This window comes from Antechinus flavipes, chromosome 5 (assembly GCF_016432865.1).
Source record: "Antechinus flavipes isolate AdamAnt ecotype Samford, QLD, Australia chromosome 5, AdamAnt_v2, whole genome shotgun sequence".
Classification (NCBI taxonomy): Eukaryota; Metazoa; Chordata; class Mammalia; order Dasyuromorphia; family Dasyuridae; genus Antechinus; species Antechinus flavipes.
Window position 1 is genome coordinate 200,591,294 of NC_067402.1, and position 23,835 is coordinate 200,615,128.

The 23,835-nt window shown below is 35.8% G+C and overlaps 2 protein-coding genes across 3 annotated transcripts in view; both read right to left on the reverse strand.

Moving 5' to 3' along the window:
* Positions 1 to 160: 160 nt before the first annotated feature.
* Positions 161 to 11,956, reverse strand: MMGT1 (membrane magnesium transporter 1). Its single transcript, XM_051961864.1, has 2 exons — positions 11,446 to 11,956; positions 161 to 579 (listed from the first exon to the last, which is right to left on the reverse strand). Exon 1 carries the CDS (start codon positions 11,893 to 11,895, stop codon positions 11,500 to 11,502), a length of 396 nt encoding a protein of 131 aa, XP_051817824.1. The 5' UTR covers positions 11,896 to 11,956; the 3' UTR covers positions 161 to 579; positions 11,446 to 11,499.
* A 6,234-nt stretch (positions 11,957 to 18,190) lies between these two features.
* The window catches only part of ASB13 (ankyrin repeat and SOCS box containing 13), a 63,205-nt gene continuing 57,560 nt past the window's right edge, over positions 18,191 to 23,835 (reverse strand). The window contains exons 7-8 of one of the 2 annotated variants that reach the window (XM_051961857.1): positions 22,475 to 22,666; positions 18,191 to 19,447 (exon numbers count right to left, since the gene is read on the reverse strand). In XM_051961857.1, coding sequence (XP_051817817.1) covers positions 19,320 to 19,447; positions 22,475 to 22,666 — 320 coding nt within the window. In that variant the 3' untranslated portion in view covers positions 18,191 to 19,319. Of the gene's footprint in view, positions 19,448 to 22,474; positions 22,667 to 23,835 lie in introns of those variants that run through there. The other variant, XM_051961858.1, reaches the window with a different exon arrangement.

The window sequence follows — 23,835 nt, forward strand, 5'->3', positions numbered from 1 at the left end:
CAAAAAAAAAAAAAATTCAAGGAAAAAAAAACTTCACTGGATCCCTGCAGTATCCTTAATTCCATCCAATACAATATATAAACCCATACTTGTAAGGATTTTGAGAAAAAAATTTCACAAATATATTCCCTACTAACAGACCAGACAGGAACATTTAAACTAAATAGCAAAGCATTTAATTGGAAAAGAAAAGCAAAGAAAATAAGGGAAAATAAAGTAGTAGAATCAATCTCAGCCCCACCCTTCATACACACAAAGTACACTATCTCCGATTTCCACTCTGGTGGGGAAGGGAATACAAATGGAACTCCAAGATGAGGAAGGTTGCATTATAGCTAGAACACGTCTCCAGGTTTTGTCTCCCAGCAAATAGCTGTGCTTCTGCTTCTCAGTTCCATATGTGTCTCCTCAGTGTGCTCCCAGAGTCCCCCATGCTGCTGCCATTCCATTCCATGTTAGCAGCTGCTCCATCCCCTCTGCACCATGTCAACATGGAACAGGGCCTTCTCCTCTGCCAAGCTGCTGCTGCCATCTGCAGGTTGTTGGGGCTGTCGTTTTCTGCTTCAGCTGCTTATTCTACTGAGTGGAGGGAGATAGGAAACAGTGAGATTACTGGTGTCAACAGCGCTCAAGACTGAACAATTTTCAACTCTTTGTTCCTCAGGCATGGCGGATGAACGCAAGGGCCCTAGGTGGCTCGGCAGGCCTTCATCTCTCTCCCCTCACACCCTCTTCCCAACAAAGGTCTCCAGCCCTCATTTCTAGAGGAGTGGGATGAGGGAATTCTTTCCAACTCCTCCCATGCCCTATAGTAACACCTGGCTCAGGCAAATTTTCATAAGCCCCAAGGAGGATGGAGCCAGCAGTCTTTTCCTAGTGTTCCTGCCACCTACACAAAGGTCCCTGTCACTCTTACATGTGTTTTTCATCTACTTGTTTTGCAAGTGAAGATGTTAAGAATATTTTTCAAATTATTATAAATTTTTTTTGTATCTAGTTCTGTGATTTAACTAGTAGAGAACTCATGATTTGCAAACATCATTCGCCAATGCAAGTCAACAACTCCTTTGTAATTTACAGTCTTAGAGGATTACTTAAGGCTGAAGTTAAATGACTGATCCCACCATCACATCGATAGTAAGATCAAGACGGAACTCATCCTGACTCCAAGACTAGCCTTTTATTCAATATATCGCAGCACATCTCTAAGTATGTCTCTTTGTTTTATTCCTTGATGTCAAGTGGAGCATTATAAAAAGCTATCTCCATGGTGACAAGCTATCGATGCCAACAAAGAATCTAATTATTAAAATAATTTTAATACATGTATGGAATATACCACATTTTAAAATAACCTTTATGACTGTACTGATTTACTAATTCAAATATATTGAGCTTTTTTAAAGCAACACCAACAAAAAAGGCAATATACAGTTCAGCTAGAATGCATAAAGTGATATGCTATAAAGAAAATCATTTTAAAAGGCTACATGCTTCTTGTTTATGCTGTCATCAAAGAAAAAACTTCTTATCTGTACATGCCATACTCAAAGATTTTAGAGCTGAGAAAGCAATCAGTTATTAAATCATTCACTGCTGACTAAGAGCTAACTATTTTTCTTAAAGCTTTCATGATGAGAGAAGGATGGATTGAAGTTGATGGAAAAGCCTGCTGAAGAGAGAGACTCTCACAAACTTTCAGTGTTCCAGGGCTATCGACCTTTTCTTTGGGCAGTGATTCCCCACCAAAATGAATATCAACTCAGAAAATAGGACAGATTGAATTTCAAGAAGTTCAGCTAACTGAGGTCTGATAAAGAGAAGGACTTTTTGATTACTTGAAGAGAAAACCTTTAATGCTTACCTAGAATACTCTGAAATTATATATGTTTAAGAGAAAATTGATAGTAATATAGGTGATTTTTAGCTCTAGTGATTCATTCAGTGTTGTATGTAAATTGAATGATGAGAAAGTAAGAATAAAGATTGGCAGTAGTGATACCATTTTGCAATCTTGTTTTGGACAAAAGGGGTGAAGAAACATTCTATTTTTACCCTTGAAACTTTCTTCTCTGAGATAGCTTGAAAATATATCCCTAAATGCCTTTAAAACTGTTATCAGCTGCCACATTTAGTTTTTTATGCACATATTTCATCATATCGAGTCATTCTTCAACTTCTTAAAGCACCACTGTCATGGTTTTGCATACTATACCAATATTGAAGTGTTCAAAGTTATAAGTGTATTAATAGTTCACTAATGAAAACACCACCAAATAAACAGTTTCATTTAATGTAGTGGTGGTCCTCCTGGTTTCATTTATATAGTATAAATTAATTAGGTAAATCTCATGCTAAGCTCTATTATAGACTTTTTTTTCCTTTTCCCTGTAATATTCTTAAACCAACCATCCCATGCTTACCTCTGCACTCCTATCAGGCATATCATATCATGTCATGTTGATTAGAATGGTGGACCAAAATCAAGAAGACTTCATGTCAAATCCTGTCTTAGGTATTTAATACCTGACCAAAGCCAAGTCAGTCTGTTTTTTTTTTTTTAATCTATAAAATAGGGACAGCAATAATGACCACATTCCCAATACTGTTACATAAATCACTTTGCAAACCCTAAAGTATTATATAAATATTAACTATTACTACTATCTATATATACACAGTTTTGGAAGTAGTAAAATGTATAACTCAGTAAAATATACTGTCCAGCTTTTGAGGAGGGAAAGGCAGGTATGGGAATACATTGATAATCCATGAATCTTTAGACCTAGGTAGGAAGAGCTTTGGGCAGCCAGGTTGTACAGTAAATTGAGTGCTGAACTTGAAGTCAGAAAGACCCATCTTTGAAAGTTCAAATCTAGCCTTCCTTAAATCCACACTTACCAGGTATGTGACCATGGGCAAGTCCTTAACCCTAGTTTGCCTCAGTTTTTCATCTATAAAATAAACTGGAGAAGAAAATGGCAAAACACTAGTATTTCCACCAAGAAAACCCTAAATGGGCTCACAAAGAATTGGACACTACTCAAAAACGACTCAACAAAACAAAACAAAAAGAGCTGTTTCTGAGAGTTCAAGAAAGAAGGACAGGCTTCTTCAAGCCTTAGCTAGTTGTTTGGAAATGAAGTGACCCGAAATGATGGAGTTGGAAGGTCACAGAATAGAAGCTCCTGCTTAGCTACATTTTGAGATCTAAAGGACCAAATTCTGGAAAGCTACAAAGAGCAGTTCTCACCATTCTCTGATGCTATTAAGACTAATGGTAGTTCAAAACATGAAGAGGGCACAAGTGACCCAAGACCTCAAATGGAGCACGCGCGCGCACACGCACACACACACACACACACACACACACACACCCTGCCCCAAGATCAGTTGCAGTTTGCCGCATCTAAGGACATGACATACAATGTTCTTGGTGTTTTCTAATTTGCCTTTGATCTAGGAGTCTGACCTTAGGAATGAAAAGGAAGAGGTGGGAAGGAGAAGTATAATGCTACTTAAGATATCAATTCCAGATCTCACCTCAAGACTCATAAAATCACATTTAGAGATGGAAAGTACCTTAAAGGCCCATATAACGCGTTAATCTCCATATTTTACATTTGAGGAAACCGATGTCCAAATAATTTAAATGTCTTGTCCAAAGTCATCCAAGTAAATAAGTAATGGCATTTGAATCAAGTTCTTCTAACTCCTAAGTAAATGATCTTTCCACTATACCATACTGCCTCTCAAACTGGATTCAATGAAAAGCAGCATGGTACAGTGAAGTGGAAGCCTTGCTCTTACCACTTAACACTTCTCGATTGTAGGAGGTCCCCCCAGATCTCAGTTCCTCATCTGTAAATGAAAATTTGAAAAGGATGACTTTTTAGTCCCTTGTAGGTTTGTAAACCTACAAAAGAATGTTGAAGAATCCTTTGAAAAAGCCCAAAGAGGGAACTGAACATTTTGATTTTTAATAATTCCCTCTACATTCGAAAACTATCTCCAACTTTCTTTCACCTACCAATTTAAACTATGAAGATACAATACCTTTGCAACCCTCATTTAAACCATTTAGACACAACATCTTTGCAACCTTCTCTTTGGAAGCCCCAAACTTCTCAAGTTTCCATAGGATTTAGAGGGACTGCAGAGTATGCCAATGTATTTCCCCAACCAAGGCTCTCAAGCTATTTTTCTATTATAATACCACAATATTATTTCATTCTTCAAAATCCATGCAATTCAATGAAAGCGCTTTTCTTCAATTTTGTTGTCATCAATGACCTATAATTATTCCAAATATATCTCATTAACTTAAGCACTTACTTTGTAGTTTTTCCCCTCTATTTTCACTCCAGTCATCATCCTCTGGAATTGCAATATTAATGTTGGTCACTTACCTAATTACTCAACCTCATCAATTCTGACAACCTTCTCTCCACTCCCACTTTATTTCCAAAATTCTTTATTCTATAATTTTATTTTCCAAACAACCTCTTATTCTTTCATTTTCTCACTCTTTAACTTTGAATAAAGTCGTTTTTAGAATGATCTCTAGTGTCTTACGTCTTTCCCATTCTCCCAATTTTAATCTCCCACTATAACTTTCTTGCTTCACAAAGCCTTAATCCCATGTCACTTTAATGTTTCACCACCATCATTTTAGAAACAGAAACTTTCTGCCATTCCCTACAATACTGATAATCTTCAATTCTAGACAATTTCCACCATCTCCTCTTTCCACTTTTGCTTTAAAGTTGTTGAGCTTTATAAAAAATAAAATAAAATAAAAATTAAAAAAGAGTAAAAATACTAAGCTGATTTTATCCACAATTAAATTGTAGTTCACAACCACAGCTTTGAAATAGTATTCTATTAATTCATGTTTTAAGTCTCCACAATTCTGTTCCAAACTTTCCTTTCTCATCAAGCTCACAAAACTCCATCCAATCACCTTACCATCATATATCCCTATTTTCAGGAGTAGATAAGTCTATTACAACCTATTAATGACTTTTTCTTTATCCTTCTTGATCTCTGCAACTTTTAGCATGATCAATAACCCTTTTCTCCTCAATACTTTCTTCTCTCTAGATTTTCATGACATTACTGATCGCTTTTACTCAGTCTTCTCTGCTGGCTCTTCATTCAGGTTGTGCCCACTAACCATGGATGTTTGCCAAGACTTTGTATTGGGCTCTCTTCTCTTCTTTATATATGCTTTAATTTGGTAAACTCATCAGCTCCCATTGATTCAATTATCATCCCTATTTTGATTCCCAGCCCTAACCTCTTCCCTGATCTCTAGTCTCAAAATTCCAACTGCCTATTGTATATCGCAAAATGGATGCCCCATGGACAACTTAAATTCAACATGTCCAAAACTGAACTCATTATCTTTCCCCCTAAGTCTTCCCTTCTTCATAATTTCCCTATTACTTATTATCAAAAGGGACCTCACCATGCTTCAAGTCACTTGGACTCACAGCCAAGGTGTTACCCTCAACTCATTCATTCTCTCCTACAGTTGATCAATTGCCAAGTCTACTTTCACACTATCCTTCTGTTCCCTCCTGTCCCTGTCAGCACCCTGGTGCAGGCCCTTACCTCTTCATGCCTAGATTACTGCGACAATTTGCTGGCCAGTCCCCCTGATTCAGGTCTCTCCTTATCCAGCCAATCTACTCAGCTATTGAACTAACCTTGCTAAAGCACAGACCAGGCCATGTCACACACTCACTCATACACACAGAGCCCATTCTCTAACCATGTCTTCCTATCATCTCGAGATCAAACAAAATATTTTGTGGCACTCAAGGTCTTTAATACCTCTAAACCTTCTTACATCTTACTCTTTCCCTTATCACTGTAATCCAGTGGCATTTATCTCCTGTTGTTCTTTGAACAAAATAATCCATCTCCCAATTCTGGGCATTTTTTCCTGACTGTCTCCCATGCCTAGAATTCCTTCCTCATCTCTGCCTCCCTAGCTTCCTTCAAGTCCCAGCTAAAATTATACCTTCTATAAGAACGTTTTCCCAATCCATCTTAATTTGTCTTTCCTTTGTCCATTATCTCCAATATAGCACACTTATATTTTTCTAAGAATCTCCCTCATTAAATTGTGAGCTCCTTGAGAGAAGAAATTAGGAATCTGAGTGGAGGGATTTGACTTTTCTTTGTAACCCTATCACTTACAACAGTGTTTGGCACACAGTGGGCACTTAATATATAGACTATGACTTCACCAATGAGATTGATGCAAGTGAATGGCCTTAACTCTTCTAATAATAATAATACTTAACAAACACAGCAGTTCAAAGCTTGCAAATTATGTGTTGTCATTATTATTTCCAATATTTTTTGACTAGCTCTGCTATTTTTTGGGGGGAGGAAGGCTGTGATTTCAGAGATAGGTAGCTCCTAGAGAGGAATTCCCTTTATCAATGCTGACTGGCACCTGCTCTAAACCTTAGTCTTACTAAGTTACTTAGGACACCTGAGAGTTTCAGTGTGATTTGCCTGGAATCAAAAAACCAGTAAGTGTAAGAAACAAGATCTGATCCTAGGTCTTACCCACTAGCAAACTGCCTGTTACTCCCATTTCACTGAGGAGGAAATTATGATTGAGTGATTTGCCAAGGGTCAAACAGCTAATATATGTCAGTGGAATTCACTGAGTTTGCTGCCTTATCATCATTCTTCACCCATCTCACAGTAAGAGCCTTAGTGTAAAATAAAAATAATCTATTTTTGTTTCTGATATCATCTCTTCATGTTTCTTCTAGAACCTCTCTACTCTATTATACTTACCCAGTCTCTCTTATCCACTGGTTCCTTTCTTTCTTCCTACAAATACACCAAAGTATTTCCCCAAAACTTAAAAACATAGTCATGTTTTTAATTTTCTACTTTAACCAGTTTCCATCTCATCTTTTGCCTCTTGTGCCCATACTTCCTGCACAAGTAGTCTATGCCTGATGTCTACTACAAAAAAAAAAAAAAAAACTAGTCTATACGTGACGATAAAATTATATACGATGTTCAACCATAAAGCCAATTGAAGCAAATCTTGTAAAAGTCACCAATGATTCTTAACAACCTTTTCTTTAAAAAGAATAGTGGTTCACCATTTCCTTTTCCAAATTCCCAAGGCTTCCCTTTCTATTCTGCCCTTCTGTTCTCTTAGTTGAAGATCTCTCCTCATATTTACCAAAAAATAGAAACCATTCCCTGTAATCATCCTATTCATCTTCTCTTCATCTCAAAATCCCTTATTCCTCAATCTTTTGTTCTCTACTGCAGTCTCTGAAGAGGTGGCCCTCCTCTTTGACAAGGTCAATTCTTATACATATACCTTTGATTCATATTCTCCTGTTTTCTTAAGCAAATAGTAGTGTGAACAGTAGTGGGCCTAAAGCCATGACCTAAGTTTAAATTTGGCTCAGACATTTACTGGTTGTGTGATCCTAAGCAAGTTAAATTGTTTGCTTCAGTTTTTTCAACTGTAAAATAGGAATAATAGCACCTACCTCCAGGATTGTTATGAAAATCAAATGAAACAATTTTTGTAAAAAAATGTGGCACAGAGCAGGCACTTCCTAAGCGCTTCTTCACTTCCCTTTCTCCTTTTATAATCTTCAGGTTCTTTCTATCTACTATTTTCACATCATTTTTTTTTTTCTTGCTGAGGCAATTGGGATTAAGTGACTTGCCCCACACAGCTAGGAAGTGTGAAGTGTCTCAGGCCAGATTTGAACTCAGGTCTTCTTGACTTCAGGGCTGGTGTTCTATCCACTATACCCCCTCGCTGCCCCTCTACTGTCTTCTTCCCTACCTCACCCTAAAAAAAATACCTAGACTAGGTTCTGACATCCCTTCAAGTTTTTACACAGGATACATGGAGTAATAGATAGACTTCTGTACTAGAGGGCAAGAAGACCTGTTCAAATCCTGCCCCAGACACTTAATAGTTGTGTGACTTAGCAAGTCAGATAACTTCTCTGTGCTTCAACTTCTTCATCAGTAAAATGAGGGAGCTTCACTAGATGGCATCTAAAGTTCCCCTCCAGTTCAAAGTCCAATGTTCTATAGGATCCTTTTTTCCCTCTCTCAGCAAAATTCCTAGAAAAAACCATTAATTCCTCTTCCTTCTACTTACTTCCTTCTCAAAACCTTTCAATTTGACTTTATTATTTCAAAGTTAGGAATGATCTCTTTATTACCAAAGCTACTGGCCTTTTCTTAGTCCTCATCCTTCTGCAGATTTTGACCTTGTTGACTATCCTCTTACGCCTTTCCTGACACTGTTTAGTATCTTGATTCTTCCCAGTCTCGTTTGTTCGTCATTATTCATCCATTCCTATAGTTAGAGAGATCTGGTCATAGGCGATCTGTAGGTATGTAGGCATACATCAAGACTCTATCCTGTTTTTAAATACACTCCCTCAGTGAAACCCCATTGGTAGATGACTACCAAGATCTGTATTTCTAGCCTATCTCTTTCCTGATGGACAATTCCATGCATAACCAACACTTCCTAGATTCCAAATTAGATGTCCCATGGGCATTTCAAACTCACTATGAACAAAACAGAATTGTTTTCTCACCAAACTTCACTCTGAACTTCCCGATTTCTATGGAGGATAGCTGACATCACTTTAGCATCACACTCACCTGCTCCCTCCACATCCCTTATATCTACTGCCATCTTGGCCACACCACCTTACATTAGGCCCTCATCATTTCTTGCCTATTTGATCTCCCTGCCTCAAGCTTCATCTGCACTCTAATTCACCCTCAATTGCTGTCAAAGCAATTTTTCTAAAGCGTTTCTGATCATACAATTTCCCTGCCCAATAAACTTCAGTGGCTCCCTATATCAAAATCCAATGTAAACTCTATTTTTTTCTTTGTAAGAACAACTTTGAAAGATTTACTCTGATAAACACAATGGAACCAATCACAGACAGAGGTGATGAGTACAGAAAGTTTGAAAACAAAAAAGCCTTTTCTTTTTTGAACATGCTAATGCGGGAATTTGTTTTGCTTGACTATACATAATTGTAACTTGTTTTATTTTTATTTCTTTCTCAATGGATAGGGAAGGTAAAAGTGAGGGGAAGAGAATTTGGAACTGAAAATAGAATTTAAAATTTAAAAACCCTATTGTTTGACTTTTAAAACCTTTTATAAGTTGGCCTCAAGTATAGTCTCATTATATATTATTACCCTTCCAACATTCTATGTATGATCTATTTAAATTGGCCTTCTTGCTTCCTCCCATAGAACACTTCATCTCTAAACTCCATGGGTTTGCATAGAATGTCTCCTATACCTATAAAGTACATCTTCCTTTCTTCCAGTTTACAAAATCCCTTACTTCAGGATTTAACTCAAGCTCCAGCTTCTACGAGAAGCTCTTCCTCATTCCCTCCAACTATTGGTGGCTTGCTTCCCTTATTATCTTATATTTACTCTATATATGTTTATATTTCTAAATGTATCTCCCTTGATAAAATATAAGTTCCTTGAGAAAATCAATTTATTCTTTGTATCTATATCTCAAGTTTCTAACTTTGCTTGGTTAATAGCAGGCATTTAATAAAAAATTGTTGATTGAATACAAAACAATTTAGAAGTTTAAGACAGTCTTCAAATAAAGACATTACAAGGTTTTCAAGTTCAACAGTCTCCCTTTCCTAAAAACTTAGTAAATCTAAGTGGGCATAAGACCCATTATACAGACTGCCCAAAATGTATTAAGAGATTGGCCATCACTTGAATGGGAAAAGAAACAATTCAAAATAAGTAGAACACCTAAACATCAAACCTACTCGTGAAGTTACCAACAATCACTTATTTTTATTGCAATAATGGATTCCTATTATTTCTTTCTTATTTCTCATTATACATAATAGCAGAAACTGGCATCTCTTTGAGATCTAAAGCAAAGGAAAGAAATTAATGATTCTTCTTCTATCAAGTAATACTTCATCTGAAAAATTTGTTTTCCACATTATTTTGATGTGATTACCACATTTCAGCCTCATATTTCAAATTTAAACTCATTTCATTGGTATTATAACTGAATTACAGCTGGTTTGGTTCATATAAGAAAATTAGACAGAGTTGTGCCAGCAGAAAACTTTCATTGATATTGTCTCATTTGAAAAGCTGTATTTTTATTGCTGACTTCACGTTTAAATCTATAGTCTATCAAGAATCAAGTAATGACCCTAGCCTACAAGAAAGTAAACTTTCCACCTATAATTTTATTTGGATCTATAAGACCCATTGAAAAAAATATTGTGATAGAGAAAAGAGGCTGATGCAAAACTTAACAACTAGAGATCTAGTTTTGTCTCAAGAGAACATTTTATGATATGAAATAGAAACCAAGTTAAATTCACCTTCACCTTTAAATATGTAAAATGAAGATGAAAAATCTATCAGCCTATTATGAATCATAAGTTGTGCAACTGAAGTGCAAATGTTAGTTCCAAATCCAAGGAATTAACATCCCAATTATTTTTAATTTTAATTTAGTAAACTAAAAAATAATAATATATTATAATATTTAAAATTAAGAACAGGGGAAAACTGATTTCAGCTGAACTATGAAAAAGTAAGTTTAATTAAATGATGGTATCTTTAAGGACTTATCAGCTACTACACATATTACATAAACAATTAGTGAGTATTTTTACAAAGAAGGAAAGCAACACAAGTACCTTTAAGCAAGTTGCGCTTGTTAGATAAATTTCTGTTAGGGCAAATAATCTCTGCCAAAAAAGTGCCCAGTAAAATAGCATATTTGAATAAAGTTCCAGAGAGGTTAGAGAATAACATGACAGTTATCTTCGATTGATGGAGGTGCAGCTTGGAGGTGAGAAAAGGGAGAAGAAAGTCACTGATAAAACTGAAAGGAACTTTAAGGTTAGCCACTTTTGAAGGGTCAGGGAAAAAAACTCGAAGAGCCACCATTTTGGTTTCAAAGGACCACAGCAGTTAAGCAGTTACAGCACATTTAACCCTAAAAACTGAAGACCAACAGCTTTTTCCAACCTTTTGATGCAAAATTCAGTAGTCCACACAGTATTTCCACACATACACACAAAAAATCCTTAAAATTGTCGTGTAAGCAAACCATAGGAAATAAATTGCTATAAAACACTCCCATTGTTCTTCGATGAAATTTTTCAAGTGTCTGACTTTTAGAAATGAGTTTGTTTTTTAACTGGAAAAAAAATCAACTGAAACAGTGTTTAAAGTATGAAAGGTCAGTCACGTTTCACAGCATAATTGTCGCAATAACTTATATACTGCATTGCCAAGTCACAATTCAGCCATTTCATTAACAGTGTACAAACAAAGTCCTTGGTTATATTTAATAGTATAAAGTCTGCGGTAGATATTTTAAAAACTGGTTTATACCCCAAACTCCGATATTATATCTCCGTTTTCCGGGTTATTGTAACATGAATAATTTTAACGACGCAGAGGTTCAAGTTTTCGTAACTTCACTGTAGACCTCGACAACAAAGCATCTTGGTTGGAAGAATACACCATATCTGGAGACCGGAACAACACTCTACCGCGGTGATTAAATACATAAAAAGATGGGTGGTTCCTTAATGTGTCAAGTGTCTTATTTTTCAGTTCTGAAGTAGCATCCATATCTTTAAACTCCCCTGCAAGATGGACTATACCATAACAGGTAACTGCAAAGGCCATCAGCGTTTGGAGGACGATATCGATGGGCAGATCTTCGTCTTCCTTTTCTGTTAAGCGCATATAAGAACGATGTTGCGCAGCAGAGAAGGCGGCGTGGGCCAGCGCGAACAGGCCCAGCCCCACCAGACCTTTCCACAGAGAAGTCGCCATGATTCCCGACGAACCGAGGAAACAGCTACGGCAACTACGATGGTGACTGCGACGGCAACGCAGCTCCCGCTGCGCCCACGGCTTGTGGCGCTAACGGCGCCGGCCGATGGCGTCACGCCCCTCGGCCAATGGAAAAAGAGGAAGGAGAGAGGGGAGAAGAAAGGGCGAGGGAAGGGACAGGAAGGGGGAGGGTGCAGAGGAAGAAGGAAGGGAGCGAACGTCTGGGGGAAAGGACGCGAGATTCTAAGGAGTTCTCGCGGGTTCCTGCGGATCCCGTGAGATAAGCAAAAAGCTCAATAGTCTTTTTTTTCCCCCTTCTCCCTCCTCCTCCCCACTCCCCCCTCCTCGTTCTGTTAGTCCTCTGCAGCACGTAACATTGGAACAAACCCGAAGTCGTGGCTGCCTGACGGGTATTGTCGGACGCTGTGGAAAGGGCGTTGGTTTGTGTGTCACGGGACCTAAATCCTGACTGCTCTTGGCCTCTCCGGGGAGGCTTTCCCTCCCTCTCCATGGTCTAATTTCGTCATCTTATGTGTAAAATAACTAATGACGATGGTGATTATAAATAATTTCTGGTGTTTATATAGCGCTATTGAAATCCCCTTTAACTCTGAACCTTAATGCCGAACTTGGTTTGCTCGAGCTTCCTTGGCCCTGCTTCCTCTTCCCAGTCCTCTCCCTGGCAATTTTATTAACTCCTAAGGTTTCAAAAATTATCTCCATCAAAATGGCCCCAAAATGTTCTTTCTTTCTCCTTCTCTTCCCCTATATGTCCCCTAGTGTATAAATTTTCAAAATATTGTGTATATATCAAAATTAACAAAATAGTCAAAATATGGATATAATCTTAAAATGTATAAAATTATTGGAAATATAATATTGTATATATATATACAAAATCTCAAAAGATATATATTAAAATATTGCATTATATCTATATATGTCATTTTGATGGGGATAATTTTTGAAACCTTACAAGTTGCACATACACAATATTTTAATATATATTTTTTGAGATTGTATATATACGCAATATTTTGAGATATATATCCAGTAATTTGATACATACAATATTTAAGATTATATACATATTTTGACATGCACAATATTTTGTTAATTTTGATATATACACAATATTTTGAAAATTTATACACTAAATATGTATATATGAAGACAGAGAATTTGGAGATAATTTTTGAAACCTTAGGAGTGAATAAAATTGCCAAGGGAAAATGTGCAAAGGGCCACAGAAGACTCCTGGGAAAAGACCAATATAAATAGAGAGGGAGGGAGGGAGGGAAGGAGAGGGAGAAAAGAAGGAGAGGGAGAGGGGGAGAGAGAGGAAGGAAAGAGTAAGAAAGGGTTGATTTAATTAAAAAGGGTTTTTTGGTTTGTTTTTTGTTTTTTTACTAGCTGTCCCAAGAATTCTTCACCTACCAACCCATACTTAGAACTGTCCCGCACAACAAAGAAGTACAGATGATCAAAAGAAATTCTTTGGCTGTGCATTACAGGGTAGATGTTATTTGACACTTAGTGTATCCCCTTCTTACCAAGGGGAAAGAGATACACATCTTTCAATTATATTTTTCTTTTAAAATATGGTGAGCATTGTATAAGCAGGACTACCCCACAATACATTTGGGGATTCTGTTGGGAAGCCCTTAGTTTTAGTATTTTTTAAAATTAAGTCACCTCTTCATCTTCTGCTTCACAAATGCCTTAATATTCCTATCATCTCAGTCCTCTGCTTGATAAGAAAGAATAGGATTCAGAGACATTATGGAGATTAATTTAAAGTTAATACTAGGGAGTAGCTGCACTTTGCTTTTTTGAACTTGAAACATACCTTTTTTTAATCCCCTGGGTACGTGTATACCCCAACTTAGAGATCCCTGAACTATTCATCTTGATAGAAGTTAGGGAAATGACAGAAAAATCCTCTCCCTAATTCTAAAATAAATAATTATATAATATGATTATATAATAAATAATAAAATAAAAAATTGTAAAGAAAAGAATAGCATATTTGGAGAAAAATGCTAAAAAAAAAAGAAAAGAAAAAGAGACATAGATACTTCCCTTCGCTATTTTGTTTTGAGATACAATGCTCTCTGAAGATATTTTAAGTTTGATCCAAGTAAAAACACATTTTTATCCAAACTGCTTTAGATCAGATGGCTTAGTCTCGTGGCAATCTTTATGATTGGGGTCAACATCAATTAGCCTTTGTTAAAAAGCAAAGTCCTTGGATTCTGAAAATGCTTTTTAGGTCATGAGTAAAGACATTAAAAAATGCTAAGGAACACTGAACTGAACTTGAATTTTTTTTTAAATCTTTATTATGGTTTATTTTATTATATATATTATAGATATATTATTATATGTGATTTATAAAGATTTATTATGACCTTTGATTTCATAGATTTAAGGATCTCCAGAGGAGAAACTTCTCTTACCATTGCAGATCAGAATCTTTGTAACTGAGAAGACAAGGGATTTGACTATTATAATCATAATAGCCAGTAAAATTTATAAGTGAGACTTAAACCTTGATCTTCCTAATTCAGAGGTCATCTTTCTATACACTGTGCCACCTCATATTTAAAAATAAAGGAAATGAATTTCTTAAAAGTGATTGTTGTGGCTTCAATGGATGAAGAAAAAAACAAAATCTTACATGTCAATTAGAAAAAATATATGCTAGATGTGTATACGGCATATTTTGTCTCAAAGGCAGCAAAGTAGTGTAATAGATACAGCCCAGCACCAGAGTCAAGATCTGAAGTTCAAATGCAGCCTCAGACACTTATTAGATATGCGGCTTGGGGCACCCCACTACCCACTTCTGTTTGCCTCAGCTTAATCAACTGTGAAATAGGGATAATAGTGCCTCCCTCAAAGCATTGTGAGAGCTAAATATATTTTCAAAGTCCTTAGCACAGTGCCTGGCCCATAGTAGGTGCTATTTACTTATTCCTTTCCCCTTTTGAGGCCAAAACCCTCTTTAGGCCAAATGGGAATCATAAAATTTTAGTTCCTTTTTTTAAAAACCGGGTTTTGGAGGGCAAAGAGAGGAAGGAGTTCTAGCATTCACAGGGAATGTAGGTGAGAAAAGAGAAAAAAGATACTGTGGTTAGAATCTGGCCAGTCTTTCCTTTCTGCCTGCAGAGGGCACTCAAAAGACAAAAATGATGCTGCATTTATACTCTGCTTCAAAGAAATGAGGAAAACAGCTGTTTCTCACTTTAATCAAAACAGTTTTCTTCCTTAAAATTGATTCCAAATTAAAGAGTTTTGGGTTAAGCATGAAGATTGAAGTCTTTTCTCACAAGTTACACTTTAAAATACCAAGAGGATACCCTTTGAGTCAGAGAGTAAATCATAACCTACAAAAGAAATTTAATAAGAGCTCAGCACATAGCAAGCATTTAATATCTACTAAATTTAATTGAATGATATTATCAAAGAGTGGTGTGGTTAGATTTAAGAGCTAAGCCACAGATACCTCATAGATTTAGTGCTAATTACATAATCTTGAATGATGTGATTGAATTAAATGATCTCTAGGTCCTTTGTACAACTGCCATTTTTTGAGTCTATGAGAAGCACTTTTAACCCATTTCTCATTTTAAAATCACAATAACCAAAGAGATCTTTATTATATTTGGAAAAATACAAGACTTTATCAACTGAAAGAAAAGTTGGCTTCATTTAACTAGAAATGCCAGGTTTGATACTCTTGTACATTTCTAAATAGAATCCCGTTTATGCCCAAGAACATACAATTTTTGTTTTGTTTTGTTTGCTCAATATGAAGCCACAGCATGAGATGATAGCAAAGAAAGCTAATGCAATCTCAGGCTACATTAAGACAAAGCAATCAGAACTACAGATGTAATAGTTGTGTTGGAGAAGCGAAGAGGGGAAGGACTTCTGGAATTTGTGGAGAATTCAGGTGGGGAAGAGAATGAGATGCTGTGCATTGACCACCATGCCACAATCCGACCACACCTGGAATATCATGTTCAATTATGAGCATCACATTTTAGGTAGGTCATTGATAATTAGGAAAATAGTTAGACAAGGGCAACCAGGATGATGTGTCAAGTTCATATTACATAAAAATCTGTTAAAAGAACCAGGAATATTCAGCCTGCAGAAGAGTTGTTAATGCTTTTGTGTCAATGTGGTAGAAGTCTCCAGTAGAGTATTCCAGGGATGTTAGCTTGGCCCTGTGCTCTTTTGACATTTTTTTTTTAATTTTTAAAAGCCTAGGTAGTATGCAGATGACAAAGATTAAAGAGTTAACAGGATTACAGAAATGATCCAAAAGGATCTTGACAGTTTAAATCATTAAAGTGTATTCATAATATGTGAATTTTAGTAAGGATAAATTTAATCTTAAAACTTTGGTACAAAAAATCAACTTTACAAGTATAAGATGGGATATTCATATGTAAGTAGCAATTGTTCTGAAAAAAATTAGGGGCTTTAAAGTGAACTGCAAGCTCAATATAAATGAGCGGTGTGGTTAGCTGCCAAAAAAGTTAATTTTATGCTATATTGAAGGCACATAGCTCCCAGAAATAAGGTAATGGTCCCCTAAACTGGGCCCTATCAATCAGTTCTCATCCAAACTGTTGTGGTCACTTCTGGGAAACAATAATAGTTTTGTATAAGTTGGAGAATTTGTAGAGGGTAGCCAGGATGGTGAAGGGCCCTGATTCTGTTATATGAACATTGATTGAAGGAACTGGACATGTTTAACCTGGAGAGAAGTTTCATTTGGAGGGCTGTCTGTCAAACAGAGGAGGAATTTGACTTGTTCCATTTGGTCTCAAGAGGGCCACACTTGGAGCAGTGGGTAGAAGTTGCAGAGAGGCAAACTTAGACTTTATTTAGGAAAAATTTTGCAACAATTTTCCAACTCCCAAAGTGGAATGACCTGCTTTGAGAAATTATGGGCTCCCTTTCCTTGGAGGTCTTCAAGTAGATGCTAGATTATTTTATTGCTATGCGATATCAAGAATTCCTTTTGTAAATGAGTCTCTGAGGTCCCTTCTTACTTTCCAATTCTGTTTCAGTGACTTTTAAGATTTAAGTGAAGTTGTCAAGTATGCATGAAGGGCTATAATTTGAAAGAGAACTGACTTCTTGGCCCAAGTGAATAGATTTAGAAGCAGTAGAAGGAAATTGAAAACTCATGCTGGACATAAGGAGAAACTTCCTAACAATGAGTTATCCAAAAGTACAAGGGGCTTTTCATTGGGGAAATGGCATGTAGTCTTCATTGGACATCAAGACCAGAAGCAGTGTTGGAGGGGGCATGGAAAGTCAAATGGAAAGTCAAACACACAGATATATCTGTTATTGGAACTATTAGTTTAGTCATTCTGGACAACACTTTGCAATTACACTACTAAAAAAAAAAAAAAAAAGCTGGCTAAAAGCACATCCTTTGACTCAAAAATTATTATTCAGGTATGAGCTAGACTAGATTTGTGACTTGTGAGATCCCTTCCATCTCTTGAGATTTCTATAATTCTGTTCTTTTGTACTACTTTCTACATGTCACTTTATAAGCAGGCTGACTTTTCACAATACGCCATTCATGAAATGGATAGTTATAACCCCCTGTTTGAAAGAGAGGAACCCAAAGCAAAAAACTAGTATTACTATCACATACATACTAGTTGTGATTTAAAACTCACAACTTTCCTGATTCTAGATCTTTGTAAAGTAGGCATAAAATTTGCACTCCCCCACAGAGTTGTTGTGAAGACTAAATGAAATAATACACTGTGTAAATAGTAATATTAAATAAAAATAAATTAATTAGGTTAAATGTGGCAGTTTTTGCAAATACTTTGTTCTAGTATTACATTTCATACTTTAAAAAAATAACTTTTACATCCTTTACCATAAAATACCTACTCTGTGTGGAAGAGTATTATGCTCATTTTGGAGATAGGGAAAAGAAGGCCCAGAGAGGTGGGCTTTTTTTTTTTTTCAAATTACACTACTAGTTACTGAGCCAGGTCTCCTGACTCCCATTCTATGTTGTTAATTCACAGTGGCACTGAGAGTATGCATTATAATAGTAGAAAAACAAACACTGAAAAGGCAAAAACACTAGAATCCTTTAAAGATTTCATAGTTTATTTTCTTTCTAAAAATTAATATGAAAGCTGTTCTTCCTCACTTCAAAGGAATATCCTGAGAAATACCCCCCACCCTGGAATTCTGTTGTATTTTGGGTTCATAAGGAAAAAAAAGACTATGGAATACAATATTATTCTTTTTGACCAACAGCTTTTATTGAAATCTGGATTTGGGGATATTGGAAGGGTTGAGGAAGATAGGAATTTATTATGTGCAAATGTTATTAGACTTAATTGCTTAAGAGTTTTCAGTTAAGAGTTGAAAGGGACTAAACACAAACAAAGAATTTATTATATCATTTCCTATAACAATGAACTAACTAGGCTTTAAAGACTGCCCAAATGAGAAAGTTTTAACTTTACCTATGATGAGGTAGGGAACCTTGAAAAAAAAAAGCTAAATCTTCAGCTATTATAAAGGCAGTGGGTTCTTCCTCCCCCTGTGTAAATAGTATGCTATTCTTCACCAGGCCTTCAAGTCTTTAAGTAAACTAGTGGTAGACTGAACTCCTTACAATCAATACAAACATCATTACCAGGCTGCAGTCATCATTCTCCACAACTCAGACCCATAAAAAGCTTCCTGAGAAACATAAATCCCTTTAGCCTCAGTGGGCTTTTTTTATGCCTTGCTACTGTGCAAAATAGAGTATGTAAACAGAAGGGTATTTATAGAGCAATTATTTCAGGGTCCTGCTGTCAATGATCTAAAGGGACTGCCCTTAATTTTTCCAAGGCATTTGAACTACAAAACTCACACCTATCTATAAACATATAATCCTAAAGAAGTTACGTGTGAAATGGAATCAGTTACACTAGAGTTCCAAACATCAACATGAGCTCTTACCAGATAAAGGCAGGCTCAGAAGTCTCCATAGAAAGATTCACAACTGTCATTTCCCTCTCTGCTCTGAGTCACACTTTATACTGTAAATCACTTTGGGAAAGTTCATCAAATAAAGGAAGCCCAGACTATAGCAACTCCCTTTCCACTCACTAATGTGGTTGGCTGTGACAGTGACAAGATTAAAGTGCTGTATTCGAGAAGCATGTCTACAATAAAGAGTTAAGAGTTAGTGCTTTCTTATTACACTTGAAATAATTTCTCTGACAGAACAGAGATAAGTGGAAATGTTCTGCATATGGTATTAATACCACTACAGACACAAAAATCATTTTTCTCTGCCAGATGTTGGGAAAATTAATTTTAGCAACACAGGATAAAATCCCAAGACCACTTCTTTCTTCCATGTCTTTGTCTTAGTTGTATGAAAGGTAATTTATTAGCCTTGGAGGAATATTCAACTTGGCAATTTTCTCAAGCCCTCTGACGCCAGTAGCCTTCCTCAAGCTCACTCTGCAAAGTTGTGACAAAGTCAGAGGTGTTTCTGGAAAAAGTAGAAGACAAGGACATACATGAGTCAAGTTTAAGGAACAACAAACAGGTGAATGGACCCCAAAAGATTACAGATAAAATTCTAAAGCCTTATACTTTTATTTTTCAAAAAGTCTCAAGTAGAAAGCAAGAAGATTTTAATTCATTCAGCAAATAGTTAATGAATACCCATTATTTTCTGTGAGAGGTACAAAGATGAACATGTATGCTCATCAGGCTTGTAAATAAATAACATGGAGTCAAGGAAGAAAGAACAGAAACAGGGATTTTATCCTGGGTTTCTGAGACCCATGGTATTCTAATTGGTCATCCAGACCTATCAGATAAGGCAACATTACTCTATAAATGATTAACTCATTTCCTAGGGCAATGATCTCCAAAGTGGGGACACTAAATAACTAAATAATCAGGGGAAGATTCTTCCAAATTACCCAATCAGGAAGATATCTCCAACACAACCCCACCATGACTTTCGCCTATTGTGACCCAGAACTCCACAAGTCTCTTTTCTCCCCACTCTCTGCGAGCTCCAAATGTTCACTTTCTGCACCAAGTGTTGGCTCTTATCCAGACATCCCCAGTAGGCACCATTTGAAAAACTGCCTTCCTCTTCCAATAAACTCAAGGGGAGTGAGAGGAGGGGAGAAGAAGAGAAGGAAACGGTGACCTTCCATCCCTCCAGGACACCTCATGACTAAAGCTCCCCTCAGGGACTCTATGACTGAGTAAAAGCTTGGACCTACTGCCTCGTTTTTGGGAGGATGCTGTGAATGCGCAGAGTAGGCATGCATAGGTGGCAATTTGCATTACAGGTCTGATTTTATTTCCCCAAAGACCATTCTTTCTTTCACATGTCCCTATTTTGGTCAAGGGCACCACCCAGTCCCTAGGTTCACAATCTTAGAGCCATCCTACATGTCTCAATGTACTACACCTATGATTACCTACCTCTGCAAACAAAAGAGGCGAATTCTCATGTCTGTACACTTTGGGAAGTATAAAGATGGGCATGTGACCCCACCAAGCTTTTAAGTAAATGAGGGGAGTCAAGGAACAAAGAATAAGAATAAATCATTGGCATAGAATCAGGAAGATCTGAGTTTAAATCTGACTTTTATTTGAAAGCAGAGTGACCCTGGCAAATCATTTAATCAGTTCACCTCAGTTTCCTCATCTGTAAAATGAGGATTAATAATAGCACCTAATTTTCAGGATTATTGTGGATAAAATGAGATAATATATGTAAAGCTCTTTGCAAAGCTTTAAGGGATATATATTTAAATGCTAACTAGTAGCAGTAGTATCTCTTCCAGGGAAGTTTAGTCATTATAATTACATAGCACTTATTTTCTTTTTTTGTTGTTGTTGCTTTTAATTTATGTTGCTATAGTCACTGTGAATACTGTTTTTCTAGTTCTGCTTACTTTATTTTGTATTAGTTCATTTAACTCTTCCCAAGCTTCTCTGAAATCTTCACATTCATCATTTCTTATAGGAAAATAATATTAAACATAGATTTCTTATAGAAAGTCATATTAAACATAGATGTAAGACCTATTTTTTTTTAAACTTTAACCTCCTTGGGGTATATCTACTACCTACCTGTAGGATGTCTGAATCAAAAGTTATGAGTATTTTAGTCACTGCCTTAGTATAGCAGACTATAGGCATATTTTGTTATCTATGACAATTTGCTGGGTATGGAATAAAACTTCAGAGTTGTTTTGAATTGCATTTTTTATTATTAGTAATTTGCAGCTATATTTCATATGGTTAATAGTATATAATTCTTTTTAAAACTTGTTTGTGCAAATCTTTTATCCAGTGGAAAATGGCTTTTGGTGTTATATACTTGTTTTCGTTTCCTAAATAGCTTGATATAAAACAAAGGTTAAGTTTTAACAATTAGGGGGAAAAATAACTGCTTTTTGAAAAATTCTTTCTATGGAAAGTACACTTTGAAAATGGATGTTTGGAAATGTTTCTATGATTTTTGTTGCTAAAAACTATGTATCTCACCTATACAAATTCTAATATTTACATACTTTGAAAACATGGAAACAATTTTCTAATTTCAAATATTTCAAATAGTTTTTAACCCATTTGTTTAAAAACAAACCCATAAATACAGCCCTTTTAGATTAGCTTGCAAAGATCACTGACATTGGAGGTAATGGAAATTTACTAGCTGAATTTTAACAAAAATCTTGTGTAACTGATAACTGGGGCTAAAAAATGAGTCTTACGATTTAGTAAACATAACCACCATATTTGAAATTATGTAACTTTGGAAAATATCCTTTTCAGGAATGACAGCAAATTAAAAACCCAAGTATCAAAATAAACTAAACTTAAAATCATGTATAGCATGTAAAAAATAAAAAAGGATTAAATATATTGGGAATCAGAGTAGTACTCTTTTTTTTTCCTTTTTTTTTTTTTTTTTTTTTTTAACTGATGAGATATACAATCAAAAACTTCGGAGATCATGTGCTAGTTAAGAGTATAGAACTAATGAAGCTAAGGTTAAAGGATTAATCTCATAAAGGACAGTTAGTTCCACTCTTGTTTCAGGTCAGACTTAACCTTTTAACTTGGGACAACTAACTACTAACTATCATGAAAAGGCAGACTGGATAACAAGAAACTTCAGAGTATATCAACACAAGCCTCATGGCCACAGTTAAAAAAAAACTATGTAAATATTATGACTTTCTTGTGCACATATGGATTAACAGATTAGAACCTAAATTTCTTGCAAACAACAGGAATTGTTACATTCATGGTATTTGTTTCCCCAGTTCCTACCAAAGCACTGCGCACATAATAGAGGCTAAATAAATACTTGTTAATTGGTTAACTGTATAAAGAACAGCGTAGTATGACTAGTGAACAAATACTTAAACTGTGGCTACTTAGATAATTATAAAATGAAGGATTAGAAATTTTGTACAAATAAATAAATCCAGGTCCTGGTTAACAAAACATATGTTTTCATTTAGACTTCAATTAGACTTACTTTCATAATACTCAAAGCATTTAGCAGAGGCACTGCTGCTCCAAGTATAATCAGAAGGCTTCTTTCCTCGATTGTCCCGGGCATAGATGTTGCCTCCAAACTCAACCAGCATCTCAATGAGATCTACATTCTTTACTTTGGCTGCATGATGAAGAGCTGTCTCATGCAATTTTGCTGCATTCACATTGGCTCCTAAAATGTGAGGAGAAACAAAAGATACATACCAAAGGTATTATCCAAAAATTAAAAGGAGAACACTGTAATATGCCTACCCTTCTAAAATGTCCATACTCCGTTAGGCAAATATCCCAAGGAGGTGACTGACAAAAAGAAAGGCCTACCTACACCAAATGATGAATACCAACATTTTTTAATAGCAAAGAATTGGCCTATCCTATAACTATGAATCTAGTGGTATACATTATTGTTCTGTGAGAAAAGACAAACATGATAATCTAGAGAAGCATGAAAAGATTTATGATGAACTGAGACAAAAGGAAAACAACATGCACATGGACAAGAGTATAAATGGGAAGAACAACAAAACAGTCAAAAGTGAAATCTGCAAAATCATAAAGAATAAGTTTGGCACCAAAGACAAGAAAAAAGAAGACATCTCTGAAATCCTCAAGTGAGGAACACTGAACAAAACATTATTTTTTCCTCTCAATATACTGACTGGTTTGCTGGACTTTTTTTCTTCTCTTCCTCTATAATTTGAAAAATTCTTTATTATATGGCTCCCTTTCTTAGGAAGAGGAAGGGGAAAGATAAAGGGAAAAATCTAGGCAACATAAAAACAAAAAATGTCGATAAAAATCTGATCCCATTGTCAATACAAAGCTGATCTCTTTTGATTTGATTTGATTTGATTAAAAGAAAAATTTGATTAAAGAAACACTGTAGCATTCTGGGACTTCATGATATTAACACAATGTCACTTGTAAACCTAAAAACCTTGAAGACCTCACCATCTGTAGAGAATTCATTTTCCTCCTGGTTCTCTGAACAAAAGTATCTTTGAGAAACATTTTTATATGAATTCTCTTTACAATATCTGTGACAGATAATCATTCACAATTTTTTTTGTTTAAATAACTTGAGGAATGAGAAATTTATTGCCTATTAAATAAATTAATTACATTTTAGGATAGTTCTCATCGTTAATTAGGAAGATTTTTCTCACACTAAACTGAATCTGCTTTTCTAAAACTTCTACCCATTGGTCCTAGCGTTACTCACTGTAGTCAAACAAGAGACAACCTGTATATGAGCATGCAGATGTAAAGGGTATAAATCTTGATTTATTATTACCTGGTTACTCTTTTATGATGAAATCACATCTATTGATTTTATAATTT